At 36.4% G+C, this 18,160-nt stretch overlaps 1 protein-coding gene across 4 annotated transcripts in view; it reads right to left on the bottom strand.

Moving 5' to 3' along the window:
- Window positions 1–216: 216 nt before the first annotated feature.
- Window positions 217–18,160, bottom strand: part of SPIN1 (spindlin 1) — a 57,900-nt gene continuing 39,956 nt past the window's right edge. For all 4 annotated transcript variants that reach the window (XM_068176115.1, XM_068176114.1, XM_068176117.1 and 1 more), the window contains exons 3-6: window positions 13,217–13,265; window positions 7,801–8,054; window positions 6,621–6,854; window positions 217–3,962 (exon numbers count right to left, since the gene is read on the bottom strand). In XM_068176115.1, the coding sequence (XP_068032216.1) occupies window positions 3,763–3,962; window positions 6,621–6,854; window positions 7,801–8,054; window positions 13,217–13,265 (737 nt within the window). In that variant the 3' untranslated portion in view covers window positions 217–3,762. The remainder of the gene's footprint in view (window positions 3,963–6,620; window positions 6,855–7,800; window positions 8,055–13,216; window positions 13,266–18,160) is intronic.

Genomic DNA, 18,160 nt, shown 5'->3' on the forward strand with positions numbered 1-18,160 from the left:
CAAGTTCCATCTTACTAACACTTATACTTACTTCGTAAAAAGAATAAAGATTTGGCTCTGCAAGCAAACATATTTCATAGAGCAAGTATTATACCAGCATACATGGCTCAATATTAAAGTAATAAATCCTTTCAATCAGAAAAATGAAGAAACTGCTTCTTCATAATCTGAAATCACATCTCTGTGTTTTGCTCATGAGAACAAAGTTTACAGGCATAAGTTGCACATAAAGGGTTTATTTTAAATGTTTTAAGGATAGAGTTACATCATAATTATAAAAATTACTTACAGAATTAAGTAACAATTTAAAGTGTTTATACTTCTAAATGCAGAGAACAGGGAACTGTCTACATTGTTCAAAATAAAATAAAAATAAAGAAATCAAGCTCTAAAGATGAATTCAATACCTAATTTAAAAATGTGAACACGAAGACCTCTGAACTATACACATACCAAGAACCATCCAAATTGCACTAATGATGTAAAATACAAAAACCACAGCATTTTCAAGGAACCAGAAACTGTTTTTACCATAATTCTTTTTCCTGACGCAACTAGACAATTCTCTCTGAAGACAAAGCTCCTATGTTTAAACAATCCACTTAAAGAATGCTTCTACCTACTCTAACAAAAAGGGTTTTCCCCATCTCTACTCCAACATAGTTTAGGGTTTGGCACTCAAAAGAAATAAGAAGAACGTAGTGTTCTGCTATTCAACTGAAATTTTATTTTTTTCTTTAACAGAATACATGGTCCCTTCAAATGCTGTATGACACATACAACTGGAAAATTACCTTCCGTTGGCACTATGCTTGTCTCACCGGTGCATTTAATCCTACTAACAACCATTAAAACAGCACAGTAAGCAAATTCACAAAAAACTGAACACAAAATAAAAACAGAACAAAACAAAAACCTAAACATATTAACATGCAACTTTAGTTTGTTACATTGAATGTTCTAACCCTCTAAGCATGCAAAAAAGGATGGTCTGCATTTAAGTTTGGTTTTTTTTTTCCCTTTTAAGTTTTACATGGCAGCCTGACATCACACACACGCACACACACAATATACAACAATACTACAGCAGGTAAATGTGAAAGGTGAGTAACTTTTATACAAAGATCCATGGCTTGTGCCATCACAAGCCCTATGTGATTTTGGAAAGCAATGTTGAACCCCTATAACAAGGAACCAACATTTAGTTACCAGGGTAACGCAAGCACTGCATGCAGATCTGAAACATGAGCCTAAAACAAAGCCCAAAGCAGATGGGCAGGGAGTGGAATTAGTCTCAAGCCTCAAAACTGTGGTTTAAGCTATCAAAAAAAAACCAAACCCAAAAAAACAAAACAAAAAACCCCAAACAAACAAAAAAATCCCCAAAAAACCCCAAGTGAAAATATCCACGCAACACACAAACGGGGACATCAAAAAACAACAGTGAAATTTACAGTTTGTAGATGATACTCTAATTGTCAGAATACATAGTGTATTCGATAGGCTTGCAGAAAACCCACAAATGCAAGCCTAATGCTAAAAGTGTTTCAGTAGACCTAAACCTCAGATATTTCAAAACAAACCTCTTATTCCTCAGATATATAGCCCCAAGCTCAGTGTACTAGGTAATCCATGTATCTTGTGTGTAATTAATACACTCACTCATTCTTGTGCCACAAATATCAACTTGGGCTCATGGAGCCAGGCTCAGCTTTGAGATTTACATGCAGGACTCTTAAGAGTCAATAGAAAACACAACAGATCTGCAGGATGAAAACACTGTGCTGCAAATCTGCTCACTTTGTTCAAACACAAGAAACATTTACGACTCAGGTACTTACTGCATAAGGACTGCATCGAGAAGCTATTCACTGAAAGACAATAGCCTGCCTTTGGTTGCCCATGATGAAATACGGGACATAATGCAATATAGTAGCAATGGACAAAGAATTAAGGTATTATATTTATACGGAGAGTATTTATTACCATTCAACAGCATAATGAGGCACAAGCCTTAAGGCTAAAATATTAAATCAGGCAAAAAAATGGACAGAAAGGGGCTTAAACCACTGAGTCTTCAATATCAAGAATACCCACAACAGAGGTCATCTGCACCTCTGATTAACAGCTCCTGCACACAGTTGGATATCAGGGTATTTGTTCCTTCCATCAACAGTGTTAACTGTCTTCACGTTCTGTACTTCTGTGAAGCAGTTCTTTGAAACTTGCAGAGCTCTGCCTTATTGTAACATGACAACCTTGCTGCTGTGCTGCATTGTTGTTCCAATTCCATATTTTAAAAGCTGCCACACTTAAGGAAACCCTAATTTTCATTTACAACTATCTTGCAAGATTATAACCATGAAAAGATTTTGCAGTTGTGGGCTGCTATTTACATCCACAATCTAATGCAGATGACTGAACCACTGAGACTGCCTTATAGCTTCCATTAGATAGTACACCACTGGCATGCAGAACTCTAGTGTTCATAGAATGAAATTAATGTTAACAGCATACCTCAAAGCAAGTACAATGTACACCACAAAAGGCAACAACAGGTTTAAACTGTAGATTTGTCCAGACACTCCTTAAGTGGAAAAGCCAGAAAAAGAATAAACTGGGAAGATGCCTTCTTGAAGCAAAATTATTAAAAGCAAACCAAAACAAAGGAATGCAACAGACTGAGCAGAAGGCAACAAATGCTTCTCCTTCTCTAAAGTTACATCTTCACTGTAAAAGGACACCCCCTCCCACTCCCCTGGTGTGAGACTGTATTTACCATGTAAAATTTTAACTACTGTTAGGCTTCTAAGTCCACACACAAACATTCAGGTTGCTAGGTTTTGATTTTAAATGAGAGACTACTGATGCCAATGCGTAGTCTAAAGTCTTCTGAAGTAGCATATATACTGTTACAAGTTGTGGCACCAAGCACTTGGGTTTTGCTAAGAAGTGTGTATAACAAACAAAGAAAGAAGTACAACATTTAGGATTGAAGGCAGCCTTGTTGCATGTGTTTTACTGGTTCCTACAACTTGTAAATATGGGCCATTAACCTGCATATTCTAATTAAGTGGTTATACAGATTAAATGTAATTTTATAGTGTAAAGCCTTTTCACTGAAAGGTGAGTAATCCAAACACTTGATATCTTACTGCCCTGTGACTAGTAAAAAATGCACAAGCATTTCCACGCACTGCAAGTTCTTAAAAAGCTAAATTTGAAATAAAGTGTAGAAACACAGCAGATTGATGTTACTTGGGTTAGGCACTCCTTGATACTGCACAAATTGTTTAAACCTTTCAGAAAAGTCACCTCTGTCCCAACCCTGAAAACAAGGACTGCCAGTATCCAAGAAATTAAATTTAATGTCACAAAAGAAGGCATATCAAAATATCAAACTACACTTGCATGTGGCAGTTGAACAAGTGAGTGCAAGATTGAAGAAAAAGTCAAAATCTATGAAAAAATTTAGATTAATGATTACAATACTAGATCAACTTTACACAGCTTGAATTTGCAGCTGTTCTTTGCTTTTAACTCCCTCCTGCCCAAACATACTGACTTCCTTCAAGAAAAGGAGTTCTCTTACACAAAATGTGTCATGTTTGTATTACTCAGAACAAAACAGTTTTGCTGGCAGAGATTGTGGGTTCGCAGGGACATTTAAGCTTTCGTTAAACTGGAAAGCAGTCAAGTCTTTGTGTCTACAAATTTTACATTTAATAGTTCCACAAATTTGGCAAAAGTTCATGATGACGTCTAGGATGTCTTCACCAAATCGTAGACATAAATATGGAAATCATCATCAAACTTGATGAAATAGACAGATGGTTTGGCTTCAACTTGATGAATGACCATGCCAGTCCTTTTTGAGCCATCTTCTTTGGCATATTCCACTTGTTTGCCTACCAGGCTGTCCACAACTTCACCTGGTTCCCGTTCTGCAGGAGGCGAATCATCTGTAACATAAACGCAGTATGCTTTAGTAGACATTAATAAAATTTTGCACTATGGAAGACAACTGCACAGTCATCTTTAAAACTCATACAAAACAATTAAAACTTGTAAACAGATTAATTAATTTGATTCAGACAACCTAACAATTGCCATGCTTGTAGAAAGTAGCTGCAGAAAAAATTTTCAACCAATACGGTCTTCAGGTTTATTAAGACAAAAATAGCACTTTGGTAGGAGAAGTAAAACTTTGACAGGAAGGTGTATACACAAGTTGCAGCAAATGGCTGTAGACATCTGAATTTAAGCCATGAGCAGAAAAAGGCATTGGACCTACTTACCAGAAAGCTACCCTAACTTCCCTCTTCTCACACACATTATTCAAAGGTTCAATGCATGCATTTGACTACAACAGAAGCATCTCTTCTGAAATGGTAGTAGTTGTCAACTCCTTATTAAAAGGGACTTTTGACTCCATATTGAGTAATTTTGGTAAAGTCTGACTGTATTATTTTCGTCTCTGGCAAAACCTAACCAGACAATCCCTATGCTAAATCTGGATTATGAAAGGTGTGATTTGTAACATGCCAAGTGTTTGGCTACAAGCCAACCACAGAACATGATAAAGGGTAAAAAGTACTGTATGGAGAACTGGAAGCTGATCACATCTTCTTTCTCAGCTCCTCTTCTTTGATTCCTAGTTCAGATACACTTGTAGTTTGTATTCTACTGGAAAATATTCTAAAGCCATTGTAATATCAGATGTGGCTTTTTTTCTGGAAATCGTAAGCTTTTAAATTAATAACTTAGTTACAAATTTGTATTAAGAATCCCTTACAGATTCTGCCCATTTTATTTTGAGTTTTGAGAGCTGTGAAAGAACTCTCAAAGGAGAAAAAAAAAACAACAGGGAATGAATAAACTGGCTTGCATTTGCACTTAGAAATTCTTGCAAACAGAAGTTTCTTTTCTGTGTTTCAGTTCCTCTATAAATGCATTGTCACACATAGTTATTATCCTCTTAGTATGAATTTTATAGGAAGAGTCTTTCTGGGAAAGATGCAAGTTCAACTCCTATATTTTCACTTAGAAGTGTAGGCCAAGTTTTAGTATCAGATCCAGCAATATATTTTCCCCTTACAAAAAGAAAAAAGGTTAAAACAAATTATCTATTATTTGGTCTCCTCCTATATACAGAACCAATATTGATAAGGGACAGTACCCTAGAAATTTTATTTATAATATTATGGCAAGTTCCACCACATTTACAGAACTATTTGCAGATATTCTAAAATCTGATTTTGAATAATACTATTCCAAAATACTAACATCCAACTGTTGACTCAAGGACATGATTCAAAATATCTGGAAAGCATTCACGTTCAGGAAAGGAAGCAAGTGTTTAGAAAATCAGTAAGCAATAATCTTTTGGCAAGCACAGTGTAAAGGGCACTAAAAGCAATTAAGATTTAAATGGAAAGAAAGCATATAAACTTTCCCTATTCTCAAGGTGGAAGAAAGCAAAGTAGACTTAAAATATATTCCTAGTCCATTTTGATGGTTAATACAAAGAACAAGTTATTTTAACATTTGAGTCTGAAAGAGTTTGCTTTATTTCTTTAAGAAGAGGAAGGTAATTTTTTTTCCATTAACATCTGTGGTTCTTTAAATGCATCAGAGATGTTGCTTTTTGCTACGGCCAGAGGAGAGGGTAATCTGAACACAGATTGTTATCACAGAGATGATGCAAATAAGTGCCACATTTTTATTCTGCCAGTAGATTATTACCAGTGGTGCATCTGAAACAAGATGATCTCAAACTCAACAAATTACTAATTGGATAACTGTAGTGGTTGACTACATAGCTCTCTGCATATATATTAGTTACAATTAATATTCTTTAAATCCCAGATGGCTTCTATCAGAAAGGGTTTTCTTACACAGAAGAAGTAAACCCAAAGTATTCTTTATAATCTCTTTCTTTGAACTGACTATCTAAATCTCTAGAATAATACTGATTCTGTGAAAATCCTCCTAAACTAATAGAAGTCCTGAAGAAGATTACTTCATCCAAAATGAGAGGAAAAATACTAAGAGGAAATATTTTTCCAACTAGTGTCAGAAAATGTGAGAGAAAATCAATTTTCAAAAAACAAATACTTTTTTCCCACAGGCAACTACTCAAGAAGTTTTCAACACTGAAGACACATAGCTCAGTGAAATTGTTCTTACTATATCAGTTTGACCCAAAATATTCATTCCCACAAGAACTGCTTCAGAGATACAAATCAAGAGCCAAATCCACACGACATGATACTTCTGTAAGAAAACAGCAGTGGAACACTTTTGGCTTGTCAATTTCCACTAAAAAACCAAAACGTAAAGTCTTTCATCATAGTACACCTATATTTTCAGCAGAATTAAGATTAATTATGAAAAGTGTTACCCTCATATGCCACTGCTGAGAAAAGTTAAATATTTCAGCAGTTAACACAGATGTTCTTTGTTGTATTACCACATTTGTTAGCTGTAATACTTTAAAAAAAATTAAATGGAGTATCAAATATGAAGCTTGTTTGTCAGCACTCTTGACCATAAATAAATCACAGCTAAATGTTTAATACAAAAAGCTGCCATAAGAAAACAGTAACTGGCCTACTTACTTGAATCAGGCATAATGCGAAGGTCACCTTCTTTATAATCATCTAAGAGCTGATACATGTACAAGACGGGATCTTTCTCATACGTAATATAAAACCATGTGTTCATAATAGGAGCTCGAGCCAAAACCATCCCCCTCCATTCATCTTTTGAGCCATCCTCTGTCTCAAACATATGTTCCACAGCTTTACCAATCATTGTGTCTGCAAGGTGGGCATCACTAATTCGAGACGAAGCTGAAATGAGACAGCATTTCAGAAATTCATTCAAAATCATAGATATGTATCCTTGTAAAAATAATCTTTACGCTGATTAATGCACAAATCTGATTTACAGTTAGTAAATTCATACACAAAACAGTGTTCATTCCAGAGAGTTTAGTGCTGTGGAACTAAGAACTTCATAATGTTGTTAAAATAACAATGAATTCTTGTACTCCCTGTGATCAAACAATCACAATGCAAGCTAATAAGAGATCAATCGAGCAACAAAGATTCTGAACTTTAGACACTGGACAGAGAGAGGTAGAAACAAAAGGCCTGTCTCACGGCAGTTCTACGATGTTATTAATTCAACTTTGGGGTTTGGTTCTTCATAACGCAACCCTACAGACTGTAACCATTTCCTTTGCAGTTAAAAGACGATTTTTCTATTTTCAAACTAGTGTTTACTTGAGTAGATATCAAACTTAGTGGATTGAAAAACCTACAGTTTAACAATTCAAGTGCTAATTCTGAAAAACAAAAAGCATTATTACTAATCAGGTTAATTCACTTAGAAAATGACTTCCAGCCATTATTATAAGTACATGGTGGTAGTACAAGAAAAAATGTAACCTTATTACTGTTAGACACACAAAACAGACAACTAAGTCTAGATGGCTTAGAGTTGAAATTTTAACAGAAATATCAATGTTAATCTGAAAACTACAGAATGTACTATATACTACTTAAAGACACAAGACAGCAACTGCACTCACTAGCATCATCAAAATTTTGTGGAATAGAAAAAAACTCAAAGCATTTAGATTACCTGCCATGAGACAAGAATTAAATTGACCAGTAACACTTAAGTGGTCATGGGTTTTCCTGGGGGAAGTCTGGAGGGATTAGGGGAAAACATTTAGTGATACGTGTCGGCCAATATGTATATTTATTTAGGAGAAAAACCCCAAACACTTACCAACTCTGTCTGGAAGAACTTCAAGTGCTGAAACTCTTTCATCTTTGTGAAGTTCTAGTCCGTACACACAATCAAATCCATCATACTTTATGAGATAGAGCGAGGGATTTACAGGAACTTGATCAAGAACTGTGCCCTTCCATTGTGTTACAGGTCCACTTCCTTCTTTCCATCCGTGCTGTATCCTGCAGCCTACAATATTTCTTCGTGGCTGAGAAATAGGTTTGCTTGGTCCCACATTGTTTCTATGTTTTCTGTACACAGATACAAACATTAATATTAAACAAGTACATACATATTCTACTTCAGAAAATAGCTGTATGCTTTTACATGAAAATATAAATATAAAATATATTTAATAGCTTGCCACACCTTATTCAAATAAGGTCATAAAGCTTATCACACTTATTGGAAAAAAGAAAAACATACTAAGAAGTAGTGACACATTTTTGACATGCTGTATAAGGTCAGTTTCCTAGCAGTAAATTATAAATGTAGTTTGCTCAAGCCAAAATAACTGTTCTATCCCTTGCCACACTGAGTGTCAAAAGTGAAACTCACCTCAACAAAAATCAAAGCACAAGGTTAGATGGCAATATTACAACTTTACTACCTTGTTACTCTCTGGATAACAGTAAACAACTCCTTCCCAGAGGGAAGAAGTCAGTGCAAGCATTACATGGCTGACCAAAATTCTTTCAAAATGTTTGTTTTCCTAAAACAGATCTTTAGGTTTTCACCTAAAGAAAATTTTGGCTCCTTCGTTTACAGGTAATTTTGACTCCAAGTAGTTTTAAAGACACATGACAGCAACAACACTTCTGTATTTAGTATGGAAAATGAAAAACTGCATGTAAATGGCCATAGATGGGACATTCCTTTATGTGGAAAACAGATCAAGTAACTTTTTTGTCCTTCTGATATTTTCATGGAATTAGCATGAACATTCCCTCTGTTACTGTTTCAGTTACTATTCTGATGAACTGTAATGTAAGCTATTTGACAGTTCCAAATCACTGAAAAGTGTTACACAAGTTTTGTTTTATCCAGCTATTAAAAACACAGTTTTGAACACAAATGGAAGAAACTAAGGGGCATTATGACAATATACAAAATTGTCCTGGATATCAACTAGTTCTAAAAAAAATTTTTGGGCTACTTCTTGTAGCACACATCATTTCAATGGCAGTAATATATGCACACAACTAGCTTAAAAGTAACATCTAAAAGACGATCAGTTGCAGAAGGCAATATTTTTCCTTAGAGTAGAGACAATGATCAAAGAAACAGGTCTCCATATATGATTAATGCTCTCATAGAAGTCCGTATATGATCCAAAAAATACAGATAACAATCATACCACTGAAATCCTGGAAGCAGTATTTCAGAATAATACACTCACAATATGATATTGGAATGTTTAACGCTGAACCATAATCATAACTATTAAAAACAAGATACACAATTAACTTCAGTACTTGTCCCACCTCCAGACTTTATTTCACCATGAAGATCTTAGCAAGGGTGTTTTCAAATTTTACTTTTGTTATCATTTGAGGTTTTCGAAGATCAGACTGCAGTTTTGCATTCCTAACCTTGACAGCACAGAAAACTGGAACAGGCTGGAGTTCCTGTAAAGAGAAACTCTCCCACAAAGCTGGTTCTAACTTTATTAAAAAAATAGAATGTATATTCAAATTCTAGCTCTGCTCAAGTATATATGTGTGTTTCTAACTGTAATAAGTGTCAGTAATGCTTACTAGTACAAAGTAAGTTCAGAGATCTGGTTCTCAGCACAAAATTGAGTTTGTTTTGTATACAATCAATTTAGTTAGTACTAATGGAAAACTGCTTCATTCTGAAGGGAATAAAAACTATTAGAAATAAAAGAAGTTTAAACTGACATTGCTTTGTCTAGTTTAAGCAGTTTATGTTGCTCATCATTTCATCTTTGAAAAAGATTATAATGCTATTGCATATTCAACTTCACAGTCAACTTTACTTTACAACTTTACAAAGCATAATCCACTTTAATTTGGAAAAATAAAGTAAAAAGCTTTACACTCATTCTAAAAAAGATGGAAGAAGACAACATAATTGAGTACAAACAGGTTTAAAGAGCAAAGAGCATTAGGAATTTGATTACAAATCAAGTACCCGCTAGGTTTACTTGCAGTTCAAATTTTTCTTTGAAGGTTGCATTACTGAACAGCTGCTCACTTCTCATTTGAAATTGTTTATACTATAAGAAATTAGATATTCAAACTAGTATATTACCAAGGAAAACCTACTTCTTGCATCTGAACATGGTAGGAAAGCAAGCAAGTTTCTAACTATTAATAAGTAAGTTATAAATGTATTTCCATGTAAAACAACCAAGTAACCAAACTCCTTTCCTCAACAGTGTGCCATTTTTGTAATAAATCAAGTTCCGCAGATAACCTTCTATGATGTTCTATCCAGAAGGTCCAACAAATGTTTCCTTCTCTTTCATTAAAACAGTCTTTAAAATTTCCACACATTTGCTCTTCCAAATATTTGAAAACAATTAGACATGTAAGAAATGAAGCCAGGATAAACAGAAAATAGCAAGTCCTGGAAGTAGTTCTTGACACATCAGACACATCCTCATTGTAAATGGCCCTTCGATTCCCAAAAGTTTCTAATCCTCTTCTTTATCTTGCAGGCTGTAAGCTGTTAAGTAAAACCTAATGCGAAAAAGTTTCATTATCAGAATCAGATACTTTGGAAACATTCTAAAGACTACACAGCCAGAAGGAAATCTGCCCGATATTAAAGCTGTGTTCACATGGTCCTTACACAAACTTTTATTTGGCTACTGCTACCTGGGAAACTAACATACTTCAGATATGCAGAGGACTGGTAGCAGAAAAATCAGCCATTACCAGAGGGTTGTGCTTAAAACACAAACTAGCATTTACAAAAACAGGAATGGAATGGCAATGCCCAGTAACCTATAAAGTTACCCATTTAGGTTTGGTTGTTGAATCGTTTTTTACCCTGACCACATCATCTCAGAAAAACAACACAAGGAGAAAAAAAACCCAGAAGGATGAAAGAAAACCACATCTTTCAGATATGCAAACATGGAAAACTCTGAAAAACTGGAATGAAAACGATAAAACACTATAGAAGCAGTACAGTAGCAGTAGTTGGTATGCTTTCAAATCTCTCATGGTACCAAACAGAAAAGTTATTGAAAATAGGATACAAAACTTAATACAACTGATCTTATTAATGTCTATGACTAATAACATAATGGTGATCTGAGAATTGTTATTGGCTATTTTCACAATATTCAGACTATGAGGCACATTAAGACATAAGTTTTAAAGTACATTCTATACTCCCTCAAAAGTAAAAAAAATCATTCAGTTGTGAATTTCAGCTCTAGATGCTGCAGAAGCCAAGAGCATGTTACCTTAAAGTTGTATCAAAATTTCAAAATGTTTAACTTCACTTGTAGTTGAATTGAAATTATAACCCACACCTCCAAGTCTCTGAATTGCTGACTACAAGAAATCTGGAGAGCCTATGAAGAAAGGATTGTTTCATACCTGTGCTAGATCTTGCACTATCCTTATACACTAAGGGTGGAAAAAATGACATCTGTGACTTTTTTGATTGATCTGATGCCAGTGAGGTCAGCTTCATATCGGCAGAGATCACCACTACCCACTGACAGAGCACTTGGAAGAACTGTCCTATAACCACTGGAACCATCTCCAAAAGGCTCAACAGTTAACTACTATTTAAGGAGCTCAGAAGGCTCATCCACACTGCTCATTCTATTGCAACCTCACTTACTGAGTCATGCTTTGCTCTTTCCTCTGCCACAAACCTTCTGAAACAAGCCTTTAAAATCTCAATGGCCTTTGAGTACCAGTAGGCTTCTTTTTCTTTTTCTTTAAATGAGGACGTAACTAAATATATAGCTAAATCAGTGACAAAGTATACATTACTAACTCATAGTCTATCATGTTGGCTCAGAGTAGTATCAGCATATAGTATTAAATCATATTCATATCCTACTAATTTATGGTAAACTAAAACAATGTTCTACTACTCTACCTCATTCTCAGACAAGTCAGAGAGCAGCAAACAAGAAGTCACCTTGGCTTGGTACAAAAAAACCTAAACTAAATAATAAAAAATTGAACTAGGCTAAATGAACATAAAACTAAGCTGGATGCTTAAGTTAAATACCTCAAAATTATGTCACTTAGGATCAAAACTTCTTATATTCCACAAAAGCTTTTATGCTAACAAATTTACAGCCTATTTAGTTATTTAAATAAGTGTATTATTAACACAACAATAAAGACAAATCTAGCCACCCTCAAGTACAAAAGGCAACCCACCTCTGATAGTCTTCCCATCATACACTCCTTTCTCTGAGCGTTTGAAAGAGAACAAGAGAAATTAAAGTTTAACCAACTCTACCTGCCCCTAGACAAAAAAATGTTTCTCTTTGCCTTCTATGAAGATAGACAAGAATGGATAATGATGATCTGGTAGAAGGCATCAGAATAGTTTAACACAAGGTGTTGTCTCTGGGAAACAGTTAACAATGTTAATAGTGATTAACTAGATTAATTGTGGAAAATACACCTGCCAAACAAAGTGCTTGTGATTGATACACACTATATGACTTTACACTTACAAACAGCTAGTAACATTTTAAGTTTCCCACTTACCCAGCTTAGCTATCTCTCACCAGATACAGTCAGATATGGTATCTTGCTGCATGACACTAAGACCAATTATATCCAGAAGGTTAACTCTACTTTCACACAGCTACTCACCAGTGTTCAGCTGCCACTATTTAAAATCTTGAAGACGGAAAAATACATGCCATGAAAGTGTAGCAAAAGCAGGTATCCTTCCTTCACATACTAACAGCAGCTTCCTTACAGAAGTATTTCAGTACATTCTTTATTTTTAAAAATGAAAAATATTTTCCACACTACAGTTATAGTGCATACATGATTAGATATATCTGAGATTCCTTCCTAACTGGGTTCTTTGTAAGCATGATTTGCAGTTTTTTTCACCTGGTGACTGCATGAACTGTGCCAGACAAGAGACGTCCTACAGTAGATGTCGCTAAGCTTAGGTTTGAAAATCCTTCTCTACAGATTCCAGGAAGAATTTCAAAATTATATTAAAAAATATATATAATGTTAACAGTCAAAACAATGTTTAAAACTTTATGTGTGGGGCTTTCCTTCCTACTACTCTCCTGAAAGGATTAAAAGTCTGACTCTACACACATATACAGACTGAATATTATTCCACAATTTTCAAGAACAGAGTGGAACAATAGAGATATATTTCTTGAACAGTACTTCCAGTTACTGAGAGCTAGTCTTTAGTAAATATATTAACAACTTACTTGTGGGATGTTCTTTTCTTCATCATGCTGGCAGACACTCCTGCATGACCTACAATAGAAAAGATGTTGGAATTACTGAAAACTAAGTTTAAAACTTACATAAAAGCCATCATATTAAATGTCAAATCCAAACACTTCATGTTATGACTAATCAGTGACCTGCTAAAATGGGAAAAGGCTCTAGAGGGGTAGACATTGGCTATCTACACATGAAGCTGTGGTATGCTGACCTTGGCTGGATGCCTGGTAACCACCAAAGCTGCTCTACCTCTTTCTCAGCTGGACAAGGGAGAGAAAATACAACCAAACATTCCTGGGTCAAGAGAGGGACAGAGAGGCATCATTCACCAATTACCATCACAGGCAAACCAGGCTTGTCTCGGGGAATATTAATTTATTACCAAGCAAGTCAGAGTAAGATAATGAGAAATAAAGCTAAATCTTAAAAATACCTTCCTCGCAGCTCTCCCTCCTTCCTGGGCCTAACTCCACTCCCAATTTTTTTCTACCTCCTCTCTTCCAGGTAGCACAAGTGGACAGGGAATGAAAGTGCACTCAGCTAATCACTTTTTGTCTCTGCTGCTTCTTTCTTTCTCCTCATGGTTAGGGTTAGTTCTCCCTCCTCAGGGCAAGGAGTCATCTTACTTTTTCCCCACTGCAGTGTGGGGACCCTCTCACAGGAGCCACAGGCTGCTTTGCAGTGAGCCCCACACAGGGTCACATTGTCCTGCCAGCAGACCTGCTCCAGAGTGGGCTCTTCTTTCATGGGGCCACACAGTCCTGCCAGGAAACCTGCTCCAGTGCAGACTTCCTGCAGGCTCACAGACTCCTTCGGTCACATGAACCCGTCCCAGTGTAGAGTCCTCCATGCACTGCAGGGGCACAGCTGGTTCACTATAATCTTCACCAGAGTCTGCACTGGACCCTCTGCTCCAGTTCCTGAAGCACCTCCTCCCTCTTCTTCTGCAGTGACCTTGCAGGGGTGCTATGCTATGCTCACATAGTTTCACTCCTGTCCTGCAATTGCTGTAGGGCAGGATCTTTCCCCTGTTCTTAAATACAATATCCCAGTGGCACTACCACCATCACTGACAGGCTCAGCTTTGGCCAGTGGCAGGTCCATCTTGTAGCCAGCTGGCACTAGCTCTCTTGGACACAAAAGAAGCTTCTAGCTCCTTCTCACAGAAGTCACCCTTGCACCCTCCTGGTATCTTGCCATGCAAACCCAACACAAAAGCTCAGTGAGAACATAATGAGTGACAGCAACTATTAAAATGGAAGTTGAACTAAACACAACAGAGACAGTAGTTGCAATGGTCAATCAGCAACAAAAGTGAAAATATGCAAGAACAAAATGACAGAAAAATACTTTCAAAAGAACACTGTACATAAAAGGTAATGTGCACAGGTAGAAAAATTTAAATTAAGTTATTGGAATGAAAACTGCAGCCTCAGATCACAGTCAAAGGCCACCTGCATACGGACCATTTACTGGAGTTGACTGAAATAGCCCCTGTTAAAGTGATGGCTGATGGTGACTACATGGCTACAAGCCAGAAGATATCTGGCTTGATCCTGATTATCCTCGTCTTCCTCACTATACTGCTTTTTAATAGTATGGAGTTAAAATTTCTTCACAGTAGCTTATTTTGGACTGTTTTGGATTTTTTCTTCTTGGTTGCCATATCTAAAACAACTTGGTCACAGTGCTGGACTGAACCATTTATAACTCTAACGCCTCATGTTTATGTACAAACATGCCTACAATTTTAACTAGGAATGCTTGAATTAACACTTGCAGAGAAGTGCTTTAATTTCTCTATAGGCCTAAAAAAAACCAATTCTTTTAAATTTATACTATGTGCGTGTTCCAAGCATATCTAGAATTATATACATATTGAAGAGAATCACACAGGAGTCAAGCAGTGACAGTACCAGTAATCTTCCAACTCTTCATAAGTATCTTAATTTTTGTATGCAAAATTTAAGAGGGCATACACAAAGTTACAGAAACGGCAGAATTAATATAATTAATTAGTAATTAAAATAATCTTATGTTTAATATATTCAAGCTTGCATCAGATCTTCAGGAATCTGGATTTCCAACAGTAATGATATCTGAAATGTTCCTAATTTTTTAAAATTAGGCCTTGTCTGACAATTACTGCAGTAAAGATCCTACTTGCAATTTTTGACTGTTACAAAACCAAATAATTAAACTGAGTATTTGTAAGAACTTAGCTGGAAAACCAAAAACAGCATCACAAAAAGTTTGATTAGAAACCCGTAAGACTTTAAGACTTTATTACAACCTGTAAAAAAAACTTTCTAAGCATAATTTCAGTTACCTCTCTGTATATGAGGCTGTGTTCTACTAATATATAATATAATAAAACACATTTTATTAAAAATATGGTGATGTTTTATTTTTAAAAAAGTAATTTCTTAAAATCCAGTAACTGTTTTTACAAAATAGAGAAACTTCATCACCAGAAGATTAATATATGTACTTAACATTTTAGATTTCCAGCTAATCAGAGAAAGTAAGATTTTGGCTAAAGTACCTCAAGTAAAAACCCAGCAAAACAACAGAATAGTGCAGCACAAGAATTTGCTTTCTGTCCACCTCTCAAGGACTCTGTAACCTGTAAGAAGGGAGGTATGAAGGATTTGGCTTTCAAAGTCAAGAACAGAAACACTAGATTGACACAGAAGGAAGATTTACTACAACACTTGCAATTAATACAGAAGAGAAGTTATGCTGACCTCTGGGAATGGGATTTTGCTTTTTGCTAAGTTCTCACTTTGGGATCTTCAAATTTTTTATAAGATGCAACTTGTTCACTGATGTAATGAGCTCTATACCAAAGACAGCACAGACAGCTAAGTACTACTCATCATCTGACATCAGTCTCTCAAGAAAGCTCCCAGTTTAATACATGAAGTAATGGCATTTGGACGTCAATAAATATATCAATAGCAAGTATTTGAAGATCCTCAGTTAAACACACTCTAGTACTAACCAGATGCCGATTTGCCACAATTTGCCCTCCTAATTTGCACAGTCTGAATTCAGATAGGTCTCATAGAGATGTAAACTCCTTTTAAGGATATATCAGGTTACACAATTGAATTGCTTGGCTACTGTAGTGGGTCTAATGCTGGCCAAACGCCAGTGCACCCACTAGAATTACTTACTCATTTTCTGCTGTGAAATAAGGATTAGGAGGAGAGCAAAGCAGGCTCAAACTTTTAACGGGTATAAAGAAAACTTTATTAACAGAATTAAAAGAAAAATAATAAGAAATCAGAAAAGGCCTTCAGAACACTTCTCCTCCCACCACAGCCTATTTTCTTTTCCACTAACAACATGAAGGGACAAAGCCTGGGACTTTCAATCACTTTATCGCCTCTAAAATAGTCTTTCTTCAGTTCTTTTAGGGAGAGGAGTCTCTCTTGCCATACCATGGAGACTTCTCCACAAGAAGCAGTTCCCTCATGGCTTTAATTTTCACAAATGGCAGCCGCCTGGAAATCTGCAAGCTTGAAGTCCCTCCACGTTTTGGTAGTTTTTTCCATAACTATCACCATGGGTGAGTCATTTCAGCTTATTGGGGTACAGTTTTAAGGATTAGTTGTTCTAGTATAGAAACAAAAGTCCTCTTCTTTTATCTCTGGAAATAGAGGTTTTCTTCTTCCACCTCTAGGGCAATGTTTCTCATCTCTCTCATCTCTCTCTGTTCAAACTACTTCAACAACTAGCTTGCTTCAACACTGGTGCCTCTGCTCACTGTGGCTAGAACGCTACATCCCCCAAGTGCATTCCCTGAGTTACAGGGAAAAATAAAAGTCTGATGTATCAATTATATCTTCACCATAGCCTTACAAGAGAATTTCAGCCCAAGACTAAGGCATCTCCTCATTCTCCTCCCATCTGGAATTTGACTCCTTCTTTACTGACCTTGGTGTCTCTATGTCGTTTTCTCTATGTGTCTTCATTCTTTTCTCTCACTCAAAAGAGGATTGATGTCTGCGAGTTTCATCTATACACTAAAAATGTTAATATTTGCCCAGGCTGTGGATAGCTATATGATCTTTGCCGGGCAGTGGCCACTCTGGCTGCATGGCTATTTTCTGGTCCCTGCTGCATTTAATTCCAATCACAGGGGCTGCTTTCTGCACAAAGCTGCAGAACCATCTCTGTCCTTAGCCACATGATTTTTCTGCGGCACCAGCAGAATGGCTTGGTGGCTCACGGCCGGAATGGAGCCTGGCTCAGCTCCACCCGAAGCTGAACAGAGCCGGCCTGGCCCACCAGCCGTGTCTGGAACTCAGCGGTGGCAGAATCTCAGCCAAGCCACACTGCGGTCTGGGCTGGCCGAGCCGTGTGGCAGAGTGGGGACTGGCCTGGCCAGTGCTGCAGTGGAACAGGGCCTGCACAGTGGATGGGGCCTCACCCGGCCAGCGTCTAGTTACCTGTTGAAAGGCTAGAAGGAAGAAAGCTTTACCCAGGATTTGTTCATTTTTAAATATGTTTTCCACAGAGGCATCTTTAGCTCTTTTAAGTGGTTTAACAGGTTGTCAATATTCAAACTAGCCAACTGATTGATTTTGTCAGGTCCAAAGAAGCTACCAGGGTCCTTACACGGAATCACTTCCATAGCTCATGGATTATTTTCTTAACTAAAAACTAAACTATGTTAAACCATGACAGCTACACAATTGTAGAAACAAGAGTTTCTCTATCCTCTATAGCAGCTTTGGACATAGGGAGAGAACAGCACAGAATCCTTATGTTTGACATATTCTAGTAAGAAGGTCAAAATCAGAACTATCTGCCTCCTGACTTTGTCTTGGTCCACGATGTTATGTTTATATGGGATAATTCATGCGTATAAAGAATATTATATATATCTTATATATATATATATATTGGTGAGAAAC

Source organism: Anomalospiza imberbis, chromosome Z, assembly GCF_031753505.1.
Source record: "Anomalospiza imberbis isolate Cuckoo-Finch-1a 21T00152 chromosome Z, ASM3175350v1, whole genome shotgun sequence".
Lineage (NCBI taxonomy): Eukaryota > Metazoa > Chordata > Aves > Passeriformes > Viduidae > Anomalospiza > Anomalospiza imberbis.